Source organism: Pleurodeles waltl, chromosome 4_1, assembly GCF_031143425.1.
Source record: "Pleurodeles waltl isolate 20211129_DDA chromosome 4_1, aPleWal1.hap1.20221129, whole genome shotgun sequence".
NCBI classification, from domain to species: Eukaryota; Metazoa; Chordata; class Amphibia; order Caudata; family Salamandridae; genus Pleurodeles; species Pleurodeles waltl.
Window position 1 is genome coordinate 991,037,301 of NC_090442.1, and position 22,383 is coordinate 991,059,683.

The window sequence follows — 22,383 nt, forward strand, 5'->3', positions numbered from 1 at the left end:
CTAGTCCGCCCATAGGCCTCATTGTAGCGTTCCTCTGCCCTGGTCCTGGGATACCTCACTGGGGTCAGTAGCCATGACAGGTTGGGGTCCCAGGAGCCAATGAACAGGTGCGCCGGCGGTGATGATGCGCTCCGCCGCGGACGTCACCACCGCGGACATCACCGCCATTTTCTATCTGTTCAATCACTAGATACCTGACCTTCGACAGGAGAGGACCTACACTGCAAGTGTTGCTGTGACCTCGGTCTTGAAGCGACGATGGCTGCTGGGTCTGGGGAAAGGGCCCCTGCCTTCACTGCACAGGAGTTGGAGAAACTGGTAGACGGGGTCCTCCCCCAGTACACGCTACTCTACGGTCCTCCAGACCAACAGGTTAGTACACAGGGAGCACGTTGTATGGGCTAGGCCTGGGTGGAGAGGGCTGGTTGGAAGAGGGAAGGGGGCAGAGTTCAGGGAACATTAATGCATGTGCCAAATGGCAAGGGTAGGGAGGGGGGACACTTACATCTATGGTGCAGTTGGTAATGGCTTCTCTTCTTCCCTTGTGCATGTCATGTAGGTCAGCGCCCACCAGAAGAGGGACATTTGGCATGCCATTGCCAAGGAGGTCCGGACCCTGGGGGCCACCAGAGACGGGGCACGCACTGCCGTAAGAGATGGGAGGACATTCGCCGCTGCAGCAAGAAGACGGCGGAGGCTCAGCTGGGGATGGCCTCCCAACGTGGGAGGGGTGCCCGTCGCACCATGACCCCCCTGATGTTCCAGATCCTGGCGGTGGCCTACCCGGAGTTGGATGGGCGCTTGAGGGCATCACAGCAGACACAAGGGGGTGAGTACAACCTCATTCTGCTGACTTTGCGCGTAGTGGAGGGGTCTGGGTGGGGGAGGTGGGCTGTGGGTGTCCCTAGGCCAGGGCGAGTTAGGTAGGCAAGGGCCCTCCATAATGTAGGCCATGTGGCACTCTACCCCACCTCAGCAGAGTGCCAAGACGAGGTACAGTTGTCCCTGTGGCATACATGTGCGCAGATGTCCACCATTGCCATGTAGGCCATATCCCAGAAATTGCATGTGCAGAGGGCAGGAGCACGGCGTAATGCAGGGGGCTGCTGCGTCTGTCTTGTCCGCCAACGGTAGCGGTAATCCATGCACTAAAACTCTCTTTCTTCTGTCTCACCCCCTTTTTCTGCTCTCCCTGTCCTTTTGTACATCAGCATCAACAGGCGGAGGTACAGTGGCACCGGAGCACGAGGGAGCTGCATCCCACATGGCCATGGAGGGCCACACCACAGACTCTGAATGCACCAGTGGGACGGAGGGCGAGGGGAGCTTCACGTCGGCCACCGGATCACCAAGCAGCGACATGGACTCGTCCGCCGATGGGGGCTCTCTTGTGGTGGCGGCACCATCTGTGCCCCCCACCTCTACAGGTACAGCTGCCACCTCCCCTACCAGCCCCGCCCTCCCAGCAGCCCCTCAGCGTTCGCCCCGTGCCCGCTCACCCAGGAGGGTGGGCATCACCTTCGCCCCAGGCACCTCAGGCCCTGCCCCAGTCACCCCTGCTGCCCTCAGTGAGGAGGCCATTGACCTCCTCAGGTCACTCACTGTTGAGCAGTCTACCATTGTGAATGCCATCCAGGGTGTAGAACGAGAGTTGCAGCACGGTAATGCATTCCTGGAGGGCATTCATTCTGGTCAGGCTGTCCTTCAGCAAACCCTGCAATCTCTGGCCTCAGCACTGATGGCAGCCATTGTCCGTGTCTCTAGCCTCCCCCCTCCAACTTCCTCCACCCAGACCCAATCTCCTGTACCCCAGCCCATCCCAAGCACACCTACAGACCAACATGCACACAAGTCAACACACCCAAGTAGCTCAAGCAAACATAGGCACCACACACACCACAGGCACTCACGCAAGCCTCACCCACGTACAGACACAGCAACATCCACTGCCTCCACTGTGTCCCCCTCCTCCTCTTCTCCCTCCTCCCTCCCAGTCTTGTCTACACACACACCTGCATGCACCACATCTACAGGCACCATGAATCGCACAAGGACACCCAGCACCACAAGCCGCTCACCTGCACTCACCACCTCCACTGCCATTTACACGTCCCCTGTGTCCTCTCCTAGTGTGTCTGTGACGCCCCCTCCCAAAGTACACAAACGCCGGCAATCACTCACCCAACATCCATCCACCTCACGACAGCCTCCAGTACCTGCACCTGCACCCAAAACACCTAAAGTGACACCTCCGACAACCACCTCCTCTTCCTCCACTCCCAGACCCCTTCCAACTACCCATCCCAGTGTTCGTCAGAAACTGTCCCTCTGTAAAGTTGACCTTTTTGCCCCCACCCCACCCCCTCCAATTCATCAGTCCCGTCGTAGCGCCTCAGCCAAAAAGCCTCCAATACCAGTGGTGCCTGTTCAAGGTTTGTGGAGTGCACCGGCCACCAGGGCAGGCAGTAGGACCCGGAGCCAAGGCACTGGCAGCCCACCCCCTGTAAAGGTTTTAAAATTGGAGAGTGGACGACGGGACCGTGTTAAGACTCCTGGTGGGAAAACAACTGACGTGGGTTCGAAGGGGATTGGAGAGTCAGCTGTGACTCCACCAAAGGTGGGGAAGGGCCAGAGGAAGTCTGCTCAGCCTGTTGTGAGTGTCACGGCGGAGAAGTGCGCCATCATTTCTGGCGGTCGACACACAACCGCCAGCACCGTAGTCACTGGTCAGGAGTCCACCGCCAGAGTCACAGCCCAGGAGGGCCCAAGTATCGTCACTCACCGCCAGAGTCACAGCCCAGGAGGGCCCAAGTATCGTCACTGGTCAGGAGACCACCGCCACCGCCGGAGTCACAGCCCAGGAGGGCCCAAGTATCGTCACTGGTCAGGAGACCACCGCCGGAGTCAGTGCCCTGGAGAGCCCCGGCTGCCACAGCCCCACTGGGCAATGATGGAACGTCATGCCACACACCAATGCCCAGTGTAGAGAACGTCATGCCACACACCAATGTCCGTAGCAGAACCGCCATGGCAAAGCACCGCTGAACAGGGCAAAGACCGCCATGTCAAAGCACCGCTGAACAGGGCAAAGACCGCCATGGCAAGCACCGATGAACAGGGCAAAGACCTCCATGGCAAAGCACCGTTGAACAGGGCAAAGACCGCCATGGCAAAGCACTGCGGAACAGGGCAAAGACCGCCATGGCAAAGCACCGCTGAACAGGGCAAAGACCGCCATGTCAAAGCACCGTGGAACAGGGCAAAGACCGCCATGGCAAAGCACCGCTGAGCAGGGCAAAGACCGCCATGGCAAAGCATCGTTGAACAGGGCAAAGACCGCCATGGCAAAGCACCGCTGAACAGGGCAAAGACCGGGTAGGAATGAATGGGCCGCCACATTAGGCATCCTTATCCCATGTGCAGCTGGGACAGTGACAGGACAGGAACTTTCACTGGGAGACTCATCCAGTCTGGGCACCAGTCCCCCCCAGTACCACTAGAGACCTGCATCTACTTGAGTGACTGTGGCTTTGCACTCCCCAGGATGGTAGAGTGGGCACCCCACCCACTGTAGAGACTTGAGAGACTGTGGCTTTGCACTCCCCAGAATGGCACAGTGGGCACCCCACCCACTGTAGAGACTTGAGAGACTGTGGCTTGGCACTCCCTAGGATGGCACAGTGGGCACCCCACCCACTGTAGAGACTTGAGGGACTGTGGCTTTGCACTCCCTAGGATGGCACAGTGGGCACCCCACCCACTGTAGAGACTTGAGGGACTGTGGCTTTGCACTCCCCAGGATGGCACAGTGGGCACCCCACCCACTGTAGAGACTTGAGAGACTGTGGCGTTGCACTCCCCAGGATGGCACAGTGGGCACCCCACCCACTGTAGAGACTTGAGAGACTGTGGCTTTGCACTCCCCAGGATGGCACAGTGGGCACCCCACCCACTGTAGAGACTTGAGAGACTGTGGCTTTGCACACCCCAGGATACATCAATGGGCATGGAGCCCCGTCGTGGATCTGGCTTTGCAGTCATCCGGCTGAGGTGCCCCCCTTCCCTTCCCCCTGAGGTGCCTGTAGTATTTCTATCTGATGCCCGGGCAGTGTTATCTCCGATTGTGGTCAGGTATCCTTTGTGGGCCTCGCCCATGCATTTTTGGACTGTTGGTGCACGGACATTGTTGTGTACATATCTGCACTACTTCTCGTATTGTATATAATTATGACTGATTTTCAAATATATATCTGTATATTTTTGTATGACATGTATATTGCCACATTACAATGTTTGACCGAATTTCGCATTGTCTTTTCATTCTTCCGGGGGGATTGTGGGTTGTTACTGTGATTTTTGTGAATGCATTGGTGTGTATGTTGTAATATGCGAGGGTGGGGGTGTTTGGTGGGTGTCCCCCTAACTTTTGCCTACCCCCTCCCCTATGTCGTAGGTGCAGTACTCACCGTTGTCTTCGGCGCCTACGTAGCTGTTGGTCGTAGAGGAGCAGAAACACAAGGGCAGATAGTATTTGGAGTTCCGGCTCCATGGAGTGCTCGTTCCTCGTGGGATGTGTTCAGGTGAGCCTTTTCCCATAGCAAAAGCTGTTTCTGCCGTGTTTTTATCCACAGTGAATCCGCCCGGGAAAAGGTGGCGGATTGGCGGGTTGTAATACTGTGGGCGGTACATTGTCTCCCGCCTGTCTGTTGGCGGTGACCGCCGCGCTACTTGTTTGCACCACCGTGGCGGGCGGTGTGTTAAAGTGGCTGTCTTTGTTGGCGGTTTCCGCCAGGGTCATAATTCCCTTTTTTGGTCCGCCGGCCTGTTTGCGGTATTTCCGCAGCTTTAACACCATCCGCCAGGGTTGTAATGACCCCCTTAATCTCTGCAAAGAACTCCTTGTGTGGCAAAAAATTTACGCACAGCCTGCTGGAAATGACGTACAGCCTGCTTAACGGGGAAAGAATCCTTGCATCGCCGAACTGGAACGACGCAGCCTGGCTCCCCAAGTGGAGATTGTAGGAAGTTGGCTCTGTATGCACTATTTCAAAGTAAGGAATAGTATGCACAGAATCCAAGGGTTCCCCTTAGAGGTAAGATAGTGGCAAAAAGAGATAATACTAATGCTCTATTTTGTGGTAGTGTGGTCGAGCAGTAGGCTTATCAAAGGAGTAGTGTTAAGCATTTGTTGTACATACACACAGGCAATAAATGAGGAACACACACTCAGAGACAATTCCAGGCCAATAGGTTTTTGTATAGAAAAATATATTTTCTTAGTTTATTTTAAGAACCACAGGTTCAAATTCTACATGTAATACTTTGCATGAAAGGTATTGCAGGTAAGTACTTTAGGAACTTTGAATAATCACAATAGCATATATACTTTTCAAATAAAACACATATAGCTATTTTAAAACTAGACACAGTGCAATTTTCACAGTTCCTAGGGGAGGTAAGTTATTGTTAGTTCTTGCAGGTAAGTAAACCACCTACGGGGTTCAGATTTGGGTCCAAGGTAGCCCACCATTGGGGGTTCAGAGCAACCCCAAAGTTACCACACCAGCAGCTCAGGGCCGGTCAGGTGCAGAGTTCAAAGTGGTGCCCAAAACGCATAGGCTTCAATGGAGAAGGGGATGCCCCGGTTCCAGTCTGCCAGCAGGTAAGTACCCGCGTGTAGGAAGTTGGCTCTGTATGCACTATTTCAAAGTAAGGAATAGTATGCACAGAGTCCAAGGGTTCCCCTTAGAGGTAAGATAGTGGCAAAAAGAGATAATACTAATGCTCTATTTTGTGGTAGTGTGGTCGAGCAGTAGGCTTATCAAAGGAGTAGTGTTAAGCATTTGTTGTACATACACACAGGCAATAAATGAGGAACACACACTCAGAGACAAATCCAGCCAATAGGTTTTGTTATAGAAAAATATATTTTCTTAGTTTATTTTCAGAACCACAGGTTCAAGTTCTACATGTAATATCTCATATGAAAGGTATTGCAGGTAAGTACTTCAGGAACTTTAAATCATTACATTAGCATGTATACTTTTTACATAAAACACAATAAGCTGTTTTAAAAGTGGACACAGTGCAATTTTCACAGTTCCTGGGGGAGGTAAGTTTTGTTAGTTTTGTCAGGTAAGTAAATCACTTACAAGTCTCAGGTTTGGGTCCAAGGTAGCCCACCGTTGGGGGTTCAGAGCAACCCCAGAGTTACCACACCAGCAGCTCAGGGCCGGTCAGGTGCAGAGGTCAAAGAGGTACCCAAAAACGCATAGGCTTCAATGGAGAGAAGGGGGTGCCCCGGTTCCGGTCTGCCAGCAGGTAAGTACCCGCGTCTTCGGAGGGCAGACCAGGGGGGTTTTGTAGGGCACCGGGGGGGACACAAGTCCACACAGAAAGTACACCCTCAGCAGCGCGGGGGCGGCCGGGTGCAGTGTGCAAACAAGCGTTGGGTTCTCTTCTAGATTTCAATGAGAGATCAAGGGATCTCTTCAGCGTTGCAGGCAGGCAAGGGGGGGGCTCCTCGGGGTAGCCACCACCTGGACAAGGGAGAGGGCCTCCTGGGGGTCACTCCTGCACAGGAGTTCCGTTCCTTTAGGTGCTGGGGGCTGCGGGTGCAGGGTCTTTTCCAGCCGTCGGGAAATGGAGTTCAGGCAGTCGCGGTCAGGGGGAGCCTCGGGATTCCCTCTGCAGGCGTCACTGTGGGGGCTCAGGGGGGACAACTTTGGTTACTCACGGTCTCGGAGTCGCCGGAGGGTCCTCCCTGAGGTGTTGGTTCTCCACCAGTCGAGTCGGGGTCGCCGGGTGCAGTGTTGCAAGTCTCACGCTTCTTGCGGGGAGTTGCAGGGGTCTTTAAATCTGCTCCTTGAAACAAAGTTGCAGTTCTTTTGGAGCAGTGCCGCTGTCCTCTGGAGTTTCTTTTCTTTCTTGAAGCAGGGCAGTCCTCAGAGGATTCAGAGGTCGCTGGTCCCTTGGAAAGTGTCGCTGGAGCAGGTTTCTTTGGAAGGCAGGAGACAGGCCGGTAGGACTGGGGCCAAAGCAGTTGGTGTCTTCTGTTCTTCCTCTGCAGGGGTTTTTCAGCTCGGCAGTCTTCTTCTTCTTGTAGTTTCAGGAATCTAAATTCTTAGGTTCAGGGGAGCCCTTAAATACTAAATTTAAGGGCGTGTTTAGGTCTGGGGGGTTAGTAGCCAATGGCTACTAGCCCTGAGGGTGGGTACACCCTCTTTGTGCCTCCTCCCAAGGGGAGGGGGTCACATTCCTATCCCTATTGGGGGAATCCTCCTTCCACAAGATGGAGGATTTCTAAAAGTCAGAGTCACCTCAGCTCAGGACACCTTAGGGGCTGTCCTGACTGGCCAGTGACTCCTCCTTGTTTTTCTCATTATCTCTCCTGGACTTGCCGCCAAAAGTGGGGGCTGTGTCCAGGGGGCGGGCATCTCCACTAGCTGGAGTGCCCTGGGGCATTGTAACACGAAGCTTGAGCCTTTGAAGCTCACTGCTAGGTGTTACAGTTCCTGCAGGGGGAGGTGTGAAGCACCTCCACCCAGAGCAGGCTTTGTTTCTGTCCTCAGAGGTCACAAAGGCTCTCACCGCATGAGGTCAGAAACTCGTCTCTCAGCAGCAGGCTGGCACAGACCAGTCAGTCCTGCACTGAACAATTGGGTAAAATACAGGGGGCATCTCTAAGATGCTCTCTGTGTGCATTTTTTAATAAATCCAACACTGGCATCAGTGTGGGTTTATTATTCTGAGAAGTTTGATACTAAACTTCCCAGTATTCAGTGTAGCCATTATGGAGCTGTGGAGTTCGTTTTTGACAGACTCCCAGACCATTTACTCTTATGGCTACCCTGCACTTACAATGTCTAAGGTTTTGCTTAGACACTGTAGGGGCATAGTGCTCATGCACTGGTGCCCTCACCTATGGTATAGTGCACCCTGCCTTAGGGCTGTAAGGCCTACTAGAGGGGTGACTTATCTATACTGCATAGACAGTGTGAGGTTGGCATGGCACCCTGAGGGGAGTGCCATGTCGACTTACTCGTTTTGTTCTCATCAGCACACACAAGCTGGCAAGCAGTGTGTCTGTGCTGAGTGAGGGGTCCCCAGGGTGGCATAAGATATGCTGCAGCCCTTAGAGACCTTCCCTGGCATCAGGGCCCTTGGTACCAGGGGTACCAGTTACAAGGGACTTACCTGGATGCCAGGGTGTGCCAATTGTGGAGACAATGGTACATTTTAGGTGAAAGAACACTGGTGCTGGGGCCTGGTTAGCAGGGTCCCAGCACACTTCTCAGTCAAGTCAGCATCAGTATCAGGCAAAAAGTGGGGGGTAACTGCAACAGGGAGCCATTTCTTTACACAAGTCCCCCCCAGCCCACAGGCCAGGAGACTCAGCCAAAGCTGGGAGAGTCTTCCTAGTCTGTCAGGCGAGGAAGAGTAGAGGAAATAGGCTGGTTTGTTGCAGGGCCTACTCTGCCTTACATCCTCCTGTCCAGGTCATTCCCTCTGGGGAACTGACCCACTTCCACAGTGATAGGACCTAGTCTGAATTGCCTCTTGTCTGTGTCTTTAATGTCTCCACCCATTCTCTCTATTTTGGGGTTAGAGGTATCCACCTCTGCTAATCTTATCTTAGCCAGGGTCACCCCTAGCTTACCCAAAGAGGTTACCCAGAGCTGGAGTAACCCCACCATGACCAACAGGGTCCTAACTTGCTATTTGGCATGGGGTCAGACCACCATGCCAAGGATAGTGCAGCCATAAAGGCTAACACCCAGCAGAGGCCACTGACAGCTGTCAGTGCCCAGAACCACACCTTTAGCTCTTCACTTACAAGGAAAGGGGCTAAGTTACAGGCTTCTTTGGGTTCAGGGTGCCTGTCTGCTGTATTAGAGTGGGGGGCTACCACATCTTGTAGTAAACACCCTTCTTCCACTCTTTCTTCTGTTAGCTGAGGAGCCACACACTCAGGCTTAACAGTTGCCTGACTAGCCAGGACTTCTTGTGGGTCAGGCTGGACTTTAACAGTGCCATCTTTGGAGTTCTCCCCTACTGGAGCAGAATCTCCCTGGCTTGCTGGAACCTTGGCTAAAGGTTGTCCACCTTTCCTACTCTGTTTTCTTTTCTTTTTCTTCTGGGGCCTACTTGCAGTTACTGCAGGGGTAGCACCTTCAGAATCCTTGGGAGAGGACTGGCACTGGACCAGTTCCTCTCTTGGGCTCTGACTAACCTCTGGGTAGTCATTTCCAAGGAGACAATCAAGGGGGAGGTCTGTACTGACTACCACCCTTCTCCAGCTAAAAGTCCCACCCACTTCTATGGGCACAAAAGCCACAGGCCTATCAGTGACGCTGTCTGGGCTAACTCTTACTCTGGCCATCTCACCCGGGATGTACTGGTTTGAGAACACCAGCCTGTCATGCACAATAGTGTGACTGGCACAAGTGTCTCTCAGGGCAGTGGCTGGGATTCCATTCACCAGTAGGTGGTGGAAGTGTCTACTTCCCTCTGGAATCTCCAACTCACCTGTTGGGCCCTTTTTCCAGTTGAAGGCTATGAAGACCTCCTCATCTGAGGAGTCATCCCCAATGGTTACACTGGTTACCCCTGGGATTTTGCTAGGGGGTTTGTTTTTGGGACAAGAAGTGTCCTTGGTGTGGTGCCCTGTCTGTCTACAGTTATGGCACCATGCCTTAGTGGCATCCCAGTTCTTACCCTGGTATCCACCTTTGTTTTGGGTTGTGTCTCGGGGCCCACCCACCTGGTCTGGTTTTTGGGGGCCTACAGAGGAATCTTTTTCTTTGTTTCTAGTGTCACCCACTTTCTCCTGAGGAGGTTTTGTAACCCCTTTCTTTTGGTCACCCCCAGTGGAAGTTTTGGTTACCCTAGTCATGACCCAGTGGTCTGCCTTCTTTCCCAATTCTTGGGGAGAAATTGGACCTAGGTCTACCAGATACTGATGCAACTTTTCATTGAAGCAGTTACTTAAAATGTGTTCTTTCATAAACAAATTATAAAGCCCAACATAGTCATGCACTTCATTTCCAGTTACCCAACCATCCAGTGTTTTCACTGAGTAGTCAACAAAATCAACCCAGGTCTGGCTCGAGGATTTTTGAGCCCCCCTGAACCTAATCCTGTACTCCTCAGTGGAGAATCCAAAGCCCTCAATCAGGGTTCCCTTCATGAGGTCATAAGATTCTGCATCTTTTCCAGAGAGTGTGAGGAGTCTATCCCTACACTTTCCAGTGAACATTTCCCAAAGGAGAGCACCCCAGTGAGATTTGTTCACTTTTCTGGTTACACAAGCCCTCTCAAAAGCTGTGAACCATTTGGTGATGTCATCACCATCTTCATATTTAGTTACAATCCCTTTAGGGATTTTCAACATGTCAGGAGAATCTCTGACCCTATTTATGTTGCTGCCACCATTGATGGGTCCTAGGCCCATCTCTTGTATTTCCCTTTCTATGGTTAGGATCTGTCTTTCCAAAGCCAATCTTTTGGCCATCCTGGCTAACTGGATGTCCTCTTCACTGGAGTTATCCTCAGTGATTTCAGAGAGGTTGGTCCCTCCTGTGAGGGAACCAGCATCTCTGACTATGATTTGTGGAGTCAGGGCTTGAGAGGCCCTGTCCTCCCTAGATAGGACTGGTGGGGGGGAATCACCCTCCAAGTCACTATACTCATCCTCTATGTTGCCATCCTCAGAGGGGTTGGCTCTTTCAAACTCTGCCAAAAGCTCCTGGAGCTGTAGTTTGGAAGGTCTGGGGCCCATTACTATTTTCTTTAGTTTACAGAGTGACCTTAGCTCCCTCATCTTAAGATGGAGGTAAGGTGTGGTGTCGAGTTCCACCACATTCATCTCTGCACTAGACATTATGCTTCTAAAAGTTGGAATACTTTTTAAGAATCTAAAACTAGTTCTAGGTTCTAATTCAAACTTCTCACAAACTTTTTAAACACTAAAAGAAATGCTAAACAGGGACTAACACAAGGCCCTAGCAGGACTTTTAAGAATTTAGAAAAATTTCAAATTGCAAAAATCAATTTCTAATGACAATTTTTGGAATTTGTCGTGTGATCAGGTATTGGCTGAGTAGTCTAGCAAATGCAAAGTCTTGTACCCCACCGCTGATCCACCAATGTAGGAAGTTGGCTCTGTATGCACTATTTCAAAGTAAGGAATAGTATGCACAGAGTCCAAGGGTTCCCCTTAGAGGTAAGATAGTGGCAAAAAGAGATAATACTAATGCTCTATTTTGTGGTAGTGTGGTCGTGCAGTAGGCTTATCAAAGGAGTAGTGTTAAGCATTTGTTGTACATACACACAGGCAATAAATGAGGAACACACACTCAGAGACAAATCCAGCCAATAGGTTTTGTTATAGAAAAATATATTTTCTTAGTTTATTTTCAGAACCACAGGTTCAAATTCTACATGTAATATCTCATATGAAAGGTATTGCAGGTAAGTACTTCAGGAACTTTAAATCATTACATTAGCATGTATACTTTTTACATAAAACACAATAAGCTGTTTTAAAAGTGGACACAGTGCAATTTTCACAGTTCCTGGGGGAGGTAAGTTTTGTTAGTTTTGTCAGGTAAGTAAATCACTTACAAGTCTCAGGTTTGGGTCCAAGGTAGCCCACCGTTGGGGGTTCAGAGCAACCCCAGAGTTACCACACCAGCAGCTCAGGGCCGGTCAGGTGCAGAGGTCAAAGAGGTGCCCAAAAACGCATAGGCTTCAATGGAGAGAAGGGGGTGCCCCGGTTCCGGTCTGCCACCAGGTAAGTACCCGCGTCTTCGGAGGGCAGACCAGGGGGGTTTTGTAGGGCACCGGGGGGGACACAAGTCCACACAGAAAGTACACCCTCAGCAGCGCGGGGGCGGCCGGGTGCAGTGTGCAAACAAGCGTCGGGTTCTCTGTAGATTTCAATGAGAGATCAAGGGATCTCTTCAGCGTTGCAGGCAGGCAAGGGGGGGGCTCCTCGGGGTAGCCACCACCTGGACAAGGGAGAGGGCCTCCTGGGGGTCACTCCTGCACAGGAGTTCCGTTCCTTTAGGTGCTGGGGGCTGCGGGTGCAGGGTCTTTTCCAGCCGTCGGGAAATGGAGTTCAGGCAGTCGCGGTCAGGGGGAGCCTCGGGATTCCCTCTGCAGGCGTCGCTGTGGGGGCTCAGGGGGGACAACTTTGGTTACTCACAGTCTTGGAGTCGCTGGGGAGTCCTCCCTGAAGCGTTGTTTCTCCACCAGTCGAGTCGGGGTTGCCGGGTGCAGGGTTGCAAGTCTCACGCTTCTGGCGGGAAACGCAGTCGTTTTAAAGTTGCTCCTTTGGAAACAAAGTTGCAGTCTTGGGTGAACAGGGCCGCTGTTCTCGGGAGTTTCTTGGTCATTTTAGAGCAGGGCAGTCCTCTGAGGATTCACAGGTCGCTGGTCCTGGGGAAAGCGTCGCTGCAGCAGTTTTCTTCCGAAGGGGGGAGACAGGCCGGTAGAGCTGGGGCCAAAGCAGTTGGTGTCTCCGTCTTCTCTGCAGGGTTTTTCAGCTTAGCAGTCCTCTTCTTCTTAGGTTGCAGGAATCTGAGTTCCTAGGATCAGGGGAGCCCTTAAATACTAAATTTAAGGGCGTGTTTAGGTCTGGGGGGTTAGTAGCCAATGGCTACTAGCCCTGAGGGTGGGTACACCCTCTTTGTGCCTCCTCCCAAGGGGAGGGGGGTCACATTCCTATCCCTATTGGGGGAATCCTCCATCTGCAAGATGGAGGATTTCTAAAAGTTAGAGTCACCTCAGCTCAGGACACCTTAGGGGCTGTCCTGACTGACCAGTGACTCCTCCTTGTTATTCTCATTATTTCCTCCGGCCTTGCCGCCAAAAGTGGGGCCGTGGCCGGAGGGGGCGGGCAACTCCACTAGCTGGAGTGCCCTGTGGTGCTGGAAGAAAGGGGGTGAGCCTTTGAGGCTCACCGCAAGGTGTTACAGCTCCTGCCTGGGGGAGGTGATAGCATCTCCACCCAGTGCAGGCTTTGTTACTAGCCACAGAGTGACAAAGGCACTCTCCCCATGTGGCCAGCAACATGTCTAGAGTGTGGCAGGCTGCTAAAACCAGTCAGCCTACACGGGTAGTTGGTTAAGGTTTCAGGGGGCACCTCTAAGGTGCCCTCTGGGGTGTATTTTACAATAAAATGTACACTGGCATCAGTGTGCATTTATTGTGCTGAGAAGTTTGATACCAAACTTCCCAGTTTTCAGTGTAATCATTATGGTGCTGTGGAGTCCGTGTTTGACAGACTCCCAGACCATATACTCTTTATGGCTACCCTGCACATACAATGTCTAAGGTTTTGCTTAGTCACTGTAGGGGCACAGTGCTCATGCACTGGTGCCCTCACCTATGGTATAGTGCACCCTGCCTTAGGGCTGTAAGGCCTGCTAGAAGGGTGACTTATCTATACTGCATAGGCAGTGTGAGGTTGGCATGGCACCCTGAGGGGAGTGCCATGTCGACTTACTCGTTTTGTCCTCACCAGCACACACAAGCTGGCAAGCAGTGTGTCTGTGCTGAGTGAGGGGTCCCCAGGGTGGCATAAGATATGCTGCAGCCCTTAGAGACCTTCCCTGGCATCGGGGCCCTTGGTACCAGGGGTACCAGTTACAAGGGACTTACCTGGATGCCAGGGTGTGCCAATTGTGAAAACAAAAGTACAGGTTAGGGAAAGAACACTGGTGCTGGGGCCTGGTTAGCAGGCCTCAGCACACTTTCAATTCAAAACATAGCATCAGCAAAGCAAAAAGTTAGGGGGTAACCATGCCAAGGAGGCATTTCCTTACAGAGATCCACACAGTACCAGCGTTGCAAACGGAACTTTGATGGACAGCCCACTGGATCGATGCATTGCTGAGCCAAAATGACGCAGCCCGACTTCCTGGGAGAAGAATCAATGCAGCGCCTGCCGTGTGACAGAAACTCTGACGCAACACCCACCGGATCCATGCACCATCTGTGACTTTGTCCTGCGCACCCCGATTTCCATGCATCGCCTCTGGGCGTGAAAAGATCCTGTATCATAAAGCAGATTCAAGCCTCCGCGCCGGAATTCAACACAAAGCCCTTGCCACGTGGAAAAGAATCAACACATCGTCTGTGTGCACCCGGAAATCCTACCTTTTTCAATGCTTCTCCTCCTCTACGGTATTCGTGCTTGTAATTTTGACACAAACCAGGTACTTTGTGCTTGCAAGAGACCATTGTTGCTTTTAAGAACTTAAAACTCATCTTATCAGTATAGAAGTGATATTTCAACTTGTAATTATCAAATCTTGATTGTTTTGACCTTAATCTACTCAGATAAATATTCTATATTTTTCTAAACCTGTGTGGTATATTTTTGTGGTGTTTGCACTATGTTATTGCCTGATTTTTTGCACAAATACTATACACACTGCCTTCTAAGTTAAGCCTGAATGCTCAATGCCAAGCTATCAGAGGGTGGGCACAGGATCATTTGGATTGTGCGTCACTTGCCCTGACTAGAGTGAGGGTCCTTGCTTGGACACGGGGTAACCTGACTGCCAACCAAAGACCCCATTTCTAACAGCCGTTATTTACTTTGCCAACATTTGTAGGACTGCAACACAAAAATTGACAAAGCAAATAACATCTAGACATGATCTGATGCCCATCTTGTAAAGCTATCATAATAAGTATGCAAAATAGCATTCCAAAAGGACCACCACATCACATCTAGAGGAAATTAGGAAGTCAACTTGAGATAGTATAATGTTGGAAATTTGTATGTTTAATGTTGTACCATTCCTCGATGGTCAACTACCACAATTGGCTTTATCAATGCTGGTGTAATTCTAAAATCATTGGTAAAGCCAATAGCATCAGCAGCACAAACTTGTTGTTTGGTGTTGGTGGCAAAGAGAGGATGAAAGCAATACAGTGGCAGTGGAGAGAAAATCAAGAATGAATGGAAATTGGGGACCCAAGTATGACAGGGGAGAAGTGCAGTGGGGAGAAAGATGGGGAAGAGAAGAAGCGAAAAAGAGAGAGAGGTAATTGCAGTGCATTCACCCTTATCCAGTGCTAAACCTTAAATGGCATTGTCTAATTCAAATAGACAAATATGTCCCTAACATCAGCAGTGGAAGAATGCATTTATCCAATCAAAAAGCATGGTGATGCCTAAATTCCCAGGGTCACTACAAAAGCAAGAATCAGAAGAAAAGCCACTGAGAAGGGTATTAAAATTGAGAAGAAAGCAATTCAATGGTGACTAAGGGCCTGACTTAGATATTGGTGGAGGGGTTAGTCCATCACAACGATGACAGGTATCCCGTACACCTAAATCTAAATCCTATAGGCTACAAAGAGATTTAGATTTTGGCGGATGGTATATCTGTCACCGTTGTGACGGAGTAACCCCTCCTCCAATATCTAAATCAGACTCTAAGTGGCAACCCTAAAGGCCATCAAAGAATATGTAAGCGTTGATCACAACCTTTGACAGATAGCTAATGGTGTCTGTAGCTAAACCACACGAATGGTGTCTTTCTAAACAGAGAAAAGTTTACTACATTGAGAAAATAATACAAATACATTACAAGGGCAATGTAGGTGTCCATATGTTATAAACTCATACTCGACTGTGGAGCTCATCTTAAATAAAACTACACTGTTCACTTGCCAAAGTATCAGTTCAAGAAACAGAAGTATCAATCAGTCCAGTTTTGATTTCAACTCGCTTTGCTCGATAATGCTTCTTGATATTGTATCAATGCATCATCCTAGAGAAGATTAATAAAGCATAATTACCATTATCACATAATTTAGCCCGCTTATTTCACAAAAGCCAATAAGTAAAAAGACAAGGTCCGATTCACAAAGATTTGACTAAGAGTAAGCATTATTCACTCCTGTTTTACTCCTAATTTTCATGTGAATGCCAGAAGTAAGGCAAGATACTATTGGTTTACACCTAACTTGCTTTGGAACTCAGCAAAATCTGTAATTGGGGCCACATTACTTACGTTGAAGGAGTGCAAACCACTTGTGTTGGGTAAGGAGAAAGGAGGTGAAAGGGGAAGAATTGAGCCGTACATGTAACAGTGAAATAGTTCCAAAAGCCTATAGAACTGATCTTTCTTAGGGAAACCACACGTTGACCCAACTTAACAGTCTATCAACCAGCATGCACAATTTCACATGTTTGTTTTTTTGTGCACATATTTACAAGTAATTAAACTACATATAAAACAACAATACACAATGCTTGTCTAAACTTAAAAAATACAACACGTTCAATGTGTAAAGGTGACAGCATGAGGACATTGGCCTGGTTGGTGCAATGTAGCATCATTATATAAATATTTATTTTTGTAAATGGTCCATTTAATTGTAGGGCCATGCGAAATATTTCCAAGCAGGAGAAACGGCCCTCGAAATTTGTCTTGCAAATGTCGTTCTGTACATGTGCACATGCATTGCAGTCTAATTTCAGATGTTCTCTGCTGTCGTCACTGTCTTTTACTACCCAATAAACAGCTGTTACACTTCTTTTTGCACAATTCGTTTTACAGCACCTATTGTGTCTGCATTTCTGATGCTTTTCAGGTGCTTTTTGTTTATTCCTTGTCCATTTACTAACACCTACAGTGGCCGTGGTGATGTATGTTGAAGATTCTAGTGACAACCAGTAGATTTCTCTACTGTATTTCAGAATATTACAGGACAGAATTATCGTCCTTTGAAAACATTTTGGCCAAAATATTGACAACCAAAATATTTTACAGGCAAGTATTTAACGAAAGCACAAACATATTATTTTAGCTCCACATCATGCACCTTGAAGCTATAGAGATAGAACGTCAAGGTATACATACATAAAGTTACATATGTAACATATACTTACCTATATACATTTACCTGCACAATATTTTGGTAGTCCATGTTTATTTAGATCACAATAGTTTTGAAAGGCGACATTTCGGCTACAATATTCTGCGTATACACCACATTTCTTTTGGCCCTCAGACTGTTAATGTATAACTACCAATCCTGCAGAGCAGACGGGGTGGACAGGCTTCCCATAGCCCCTCCACCTATATCTTACCTAAAGGAGGGCCCATATTGGGAATGATAATCTGTACTGTCAACTACTCAGCAGGCTAATGGCGTGAACCTCGCGATCTGCTCCCAGCGCATCCTGCTCACATAGACATGGATTTCTAAGCTTAGAACTTTGTTTATATGTTGATCTAGTGTGCAACGTGTGTTGCAAAATTGAAAAGAAAGTACACATATTGGCAATAGTGAACATAAAGAAAGTATACAGAATTATTATTAGTATTAGTAGTAGTAGTTGTATCAGTAGTAGTATTATTGTTGTCATTCAATATTTCCTATCTGACCTTGCTTGAAAGGTTAGTAGTTAGAAAATCTGCCATTGGAAGAGATAAAGAACCTGCATACCTGAAACCAAAGCTGAACACAGATCAAACTGATGCAGCCCTCTCTCGCACTAGGATATGTCTGAAGATGTTGCTCCCTAGTCAGACGGACCTTCTTTACCCTCTGATAGAGCACTTTGCCCCTTTTCTATCAGATCTCTCGATGACACATGAGAATGTGCTCCTGTGATTAAGATGTGTTTGAAAACAGCATATGAACTGGTAGAATACAATCTCATACAGGGTGCATGGTCCATTGTGGTCATCTGGTATATGTCGTGGTAAGAAAGACAATAGTGGAAATCACATATACATAGTACATAAATGCAAACTTTTGTAAGTGTTAATAATAAAACATAGGTATAACGTGTGAACCTAAGTGACATTATGTAAGAGTAAAAGTTATGGTCTGACGTTGTGGTTAGAGGACACACATCAGAGTTCATACAGACCACACTGCCAGGCTGCACATAATTTCATAAATCATTGTATTTCCTCTTTCTCTTGCAGGATGAACAGAAATGCTTCATTTGTGATTCCAGGTACCCCTTTAATCCATACACTGAGCCCAACAGCCATCTTGTCGAGAATATTGTCTCACCCTTTGAGCCTGATAGAAAAAAGAAGTGGTGGCAGTCTGAGAATGGTAAGTTTTTCCATCTGTAGGGTTCTTGTTTGGTATATTTATGTTTCCTAAGCCAGGATATGTTAAGGTGAAGATGCAATATATCTTAATGTATCTTGTTTTGGGCATATACCTTTATTTAACATATATCCTTATTTAAATGCATGTGTTGGAATATCTGTAGGGCTTTCCCCATATGACAGGGCGAAACTGTGGTGGCATGATGAGCAAAAGAACCATGGATTAAACCCAGATCTGTGACTGGAGTGAATGTTTGCATTGTTCAGCATTCCGTCCATCATCTTTTCTTTATGCGTAAGTGCATATTCATACAGCGGTACTAAACTGTGCTTTGTGTTGCTAACATTCTTACAAAAGTATGCTCAAAGAACTAAAGTAGAGAAACAATATGATGAGTTATTTGATAGAATCTACTTTGTTTCTATAATCATGCACTGTAATGCACCAATAGAATAAAAAAGCTAAACGCAACTATACTAATAACTCATGGACACTAATCATTTGAATTTTCTCTCTTTTATCATGATTTAGGACTTGACCACGTCAGCATTAGATTGGATCTCGAAACATTATTTCAGTTTAGCCATCTTATATTGACGTTCAAAGTAAGAAGACAGGCATGCTTCAGCATCACTGTGTGCATGTATGACATTGACGTTTTTTTTAATGGCTTTATTGCATGTGCAATTTTTAAAAATGAGTAATGTTGCTTATCTACAACTGTTCATAATCGAGGTAACGTTAAACAGGAAATTTGATCAGCCATTACCTAACAATCACTCACCAAGGGCTAATGTCAACAATTTTAGGTCATCCCGTCACCAGCCCAGCATAGTGCTACTGGTGCTATACAAACCTCCTTGAAAGTGAGTAAACAAGGCTGTCTTGCAGTGTGGATGCATTAGTCTACTGCACTGCAGACAAGGGTATTTTATACTGATGTTCATACATAACCCTCAACTTTTATAGGAGCACACGGTTGGCAATGCCAACATCCAGGGTTACCAATAGCCAAGCTACCTTATTTTGAATTCACCTTATGTTTCTTTCTTCCACCACCCTAAACTTCCCATTTCTTTATCTTATTCTTGCAGGTTCCTACCCATCACAGATTTCTCCATTGGTCACAAGTTTCTCTTTTCTTCCTTCTTTTCCCCTTTTCTGTCTTTTTGTATCTTTGTGTAGGTGAAGCTTGGTGATGAAATGTATTGTAAGTTTAAGTCCCCAAAAAGGAATGCAGGTCCACACCACCAGCAATCAATGGCACAAATTAAACACTGATGATGTTGAAAACATTACAGATTACTACAACTGTTGTTAATGCAAGCTTTTTCCTCATTTTGGTTAATGAACACTAACATATTTCAAAATGCTATTTTGTAGACGTTCCGGCCTGCAGCAATGTTGGTTGAGCGGTCCAGAGACCATGGTCAGACGTGGAAGGTATTTAGGTATTTTGCACAGGATTGTGCCACAGCATTTCCAAACGTCCCAATGGGTGAAGCATCAAGAGTGGAGGAAGTAGTCTGTGATTCCAGATACTCAGATGTTGAGCCCTCTACGGAAGGAGAGGTACTGATCTTTTCCTATGCAATATCATGATATAGTGTCATTCTGATTTTGTTATTACATCAACAGACACATCAACTAACATCAGTTTACATCTCAGGATTATGAAAGAGCTTTCCAATACCCTCATGGACTAGGGTTTGACAATGTTTTGATGCATCCCTACTTAGAACAGGGGTACGCCTCCCACCTAGTATTGCAAGGGCCCTATAGAGGTCAAGGTATAACATGGGTGTAGGGCTTTTTAAACTTTAATGATAGTACTGGTCCCTCAGCCACGGAATGAGTGGGTATATCCCTTAAGCTTGACAGGCTCACTTTGGGTGGAAAACATCCGCTTGCTATAAAAAAGGAGGACTGTTGAATCAACACTCACGGCAGCAACAGGTGATGTGACAAGGACATAGAAAAGAGCTATGCCACTTGAATGGAAGGGTATCATTACGAAAGAGTCCCCTATGTGGTCCAGCACATAGGAGAGGTGGTCATTTCTAATGTACAATACCTAGTAAGACAGAAGGAATCAAATCATTCACCCAGTTTTAAGAAGAATATGAATTGTGTCTGTCACAAGACAATAGATACACACAGCTCTGTCATGCATCACTATCATACTCCCTTGACTGGGTGGATGTGACTAAAGGTAGTGCCTTAGAAAATAAAATCCTAACATAAGAGTTGGCTAAGAGAGCCATCTCAACCACATGCAAGCCAATCAGAACAAATACACCAGATAGCTTACTCAACCTTACAATTGGACGGGAAAGAGATTTGAGAATGTTAGAGTATATAGATTGAGAAGTGGTGTCTTTATGCTCTAGAGAAGTCACAATCTAAGCTTGCCTATGTCTTATCCAATTTAAAGTACTCAATAGGGCTTTCTTTCACAGAAGTAGACTATTAAAGATGGGGCTAGTACTAGACAGTCGCTGCTTGAGATTTGGAATGGAAGAGAGAACGTTTCTGCATATGATATGAGACTGAAGAGTTGCCCACTGGTTCTGGATTAAAGTAAAAGGTATTCTGAATGGCATGCATATGGTAAAATGGAAGCTAACACTGTGTTCTCTAGGTGTTATGGCAGTGAAAATTGATATAGCAGGGGACTGGGAAACTACATAATTTCCAAGCTGGGAGAGATGTTGTGAAAGTATGGATCAAAGTATGGGGGGCAGAAAGGTGATTTATGAAGACAGAGGATGCCATCACACATTCCAGAGGATTTGAGGACCATGGAGAGAACATTTAGGACTTGGTGATAGATTGTATATGGTAACCAATGATTGGGATACTATCTTTGGGTGAAACAAGCTAGAACATATGTCTCTAGATCTATAACTTTGAATGTAATACATTATAGTTTAGGTTTCCTAGCGTACCTAAATGTGAAAGATAAAAAAATGCTACTATGCTGCTCTAGAGATGCCCCCCTGAAAGGAATACAAGCTTCTCTTGGCAGGATCAGTTTTGTGAACTACTGATTTGCACAACCTGGGCATCCATCTGGAGTGGCACAGTGAATGAAAACGGTGGGTTGGAATGCTACCCTGAGTGATTGCAAGTGGTTTACACTTTATTTACAAGTTTATCTCCGGTCTCCCTTTATGTGTTTATTAAAACCAGTTCTGCCACTCATCACACCTCCAGAATCCAGTACACATTGATGGTTAGAATTGATGATTTGCCTGACAGAAGACACTAGCCTGCCAGAACAACGAAAGAAGGCAGAAGTGTTGTCAACCACTGGCCACTTAGAAAGATTTAGGGGGTCATTCCAAGCTTGGCGGGCGGCGGGAGCCGCCCGCCAAGCGGGAACCGCCAGAAGACCATACCGCGGTCAAAAGACCGCGGCGGTCATTCTGGGTTTCCCACTGGGCTGGCGGGCGACCGCCAAAAGGCCGCCCACCAGCCCAGTGGGAAACACCCTTCTACGAGGAAGCCGGCTCCGAATGGACCCGGCGAAGTGGAAGGTGTGCGACGGGTGCAGTAGCACCCGTCACGAATTTCAGTGTCTGCTAAGCAGACACTGAAATTCAAAGTGGGGCCCTCTTACGGGGGCCCCACAACACCCCTCACCGCCATCCTGTTCCTGGCGGTCGAAACCGCCAGGAACAGGATGGCGGTGAGGGGGTCGGAATCCCCCATGGCGGCGCAGCAAGCTGCGCCGCCATGGGGGATTCCTCAGGGCAGCGGAAAACCGGCGGGACACCGCCGGTTTTCCGTTTCTGACCGCGGCCATACCGCCGTGGTCAGAATGCCCTTAGGAGCACCACCAGCCTGTTGGCGGTGCTCCCGCCGACCCCGGCCCTGGCGGTCAAGGACCGCCGGGGTCGGAATCACCCCCTTAGTCATCTTGAAGGGCTAAAGGACAGTTGGCAGCACAAACAACAGCCATAACACTTCTTCTTTTGACTTTCTGATCCAAAATGGGGTTGACAGAATCTGCTCCAATTCTTTCCCTGACCCCTCTTTGACTCTTTGGCTCCAACCCCAACAGAAGGGAGAACTAGTTCTGACAATGATGAAGGAAAGGATAGCTCATTGAAATATTGGTGTCTGAGGAGGTGCCTGGAATTCCCCAAGAGTGAAGAAGGGTTCAGCCAACTTAGATTTAGGTCTACTGGGATTTCTTATTAAAGTAGATTGCAGCACAAAGTAATTACCAATGGCTGAAATTAATTCAATCAATCCATCCATCATGTTTTTGTGTGTCTG

At 48.1% G+C, this 22,383-nt stretch overlaps 1 protein-coding gene across 2 annotated transcripts in view; it reads left to right on the forward strand.

The window, feature by feature from the left end:
- The window catches only part of LAMB4 (laminin subunit beta 4), a 724,082-nt gene that overhangs the window by 216,767 nt on the left and 484,932 nt on the right, over positions 1 to 22,383 (forward strand). For both annotated transcript variants that reach the window (XM_069229818.1, XM_069229820.1), the window contains exons 4-6: positions 17,964 to 18,099; positions 18,631 to 18,704; positions 19,483 to 19,671. In XM_069229818.1, coding sequence (XP_069085919.1) covers positions 17,964 to 18,099; positions 18,631 to 18,704; positions 19,483 to 19,671 — 399 coding nt within the window. The remainder of the gene's footprint in view (positions 1 to 17,963; positions 18,100 to 18,630; positions 18,705 to 19,482; positions 19,672 to 22,383) is intronic.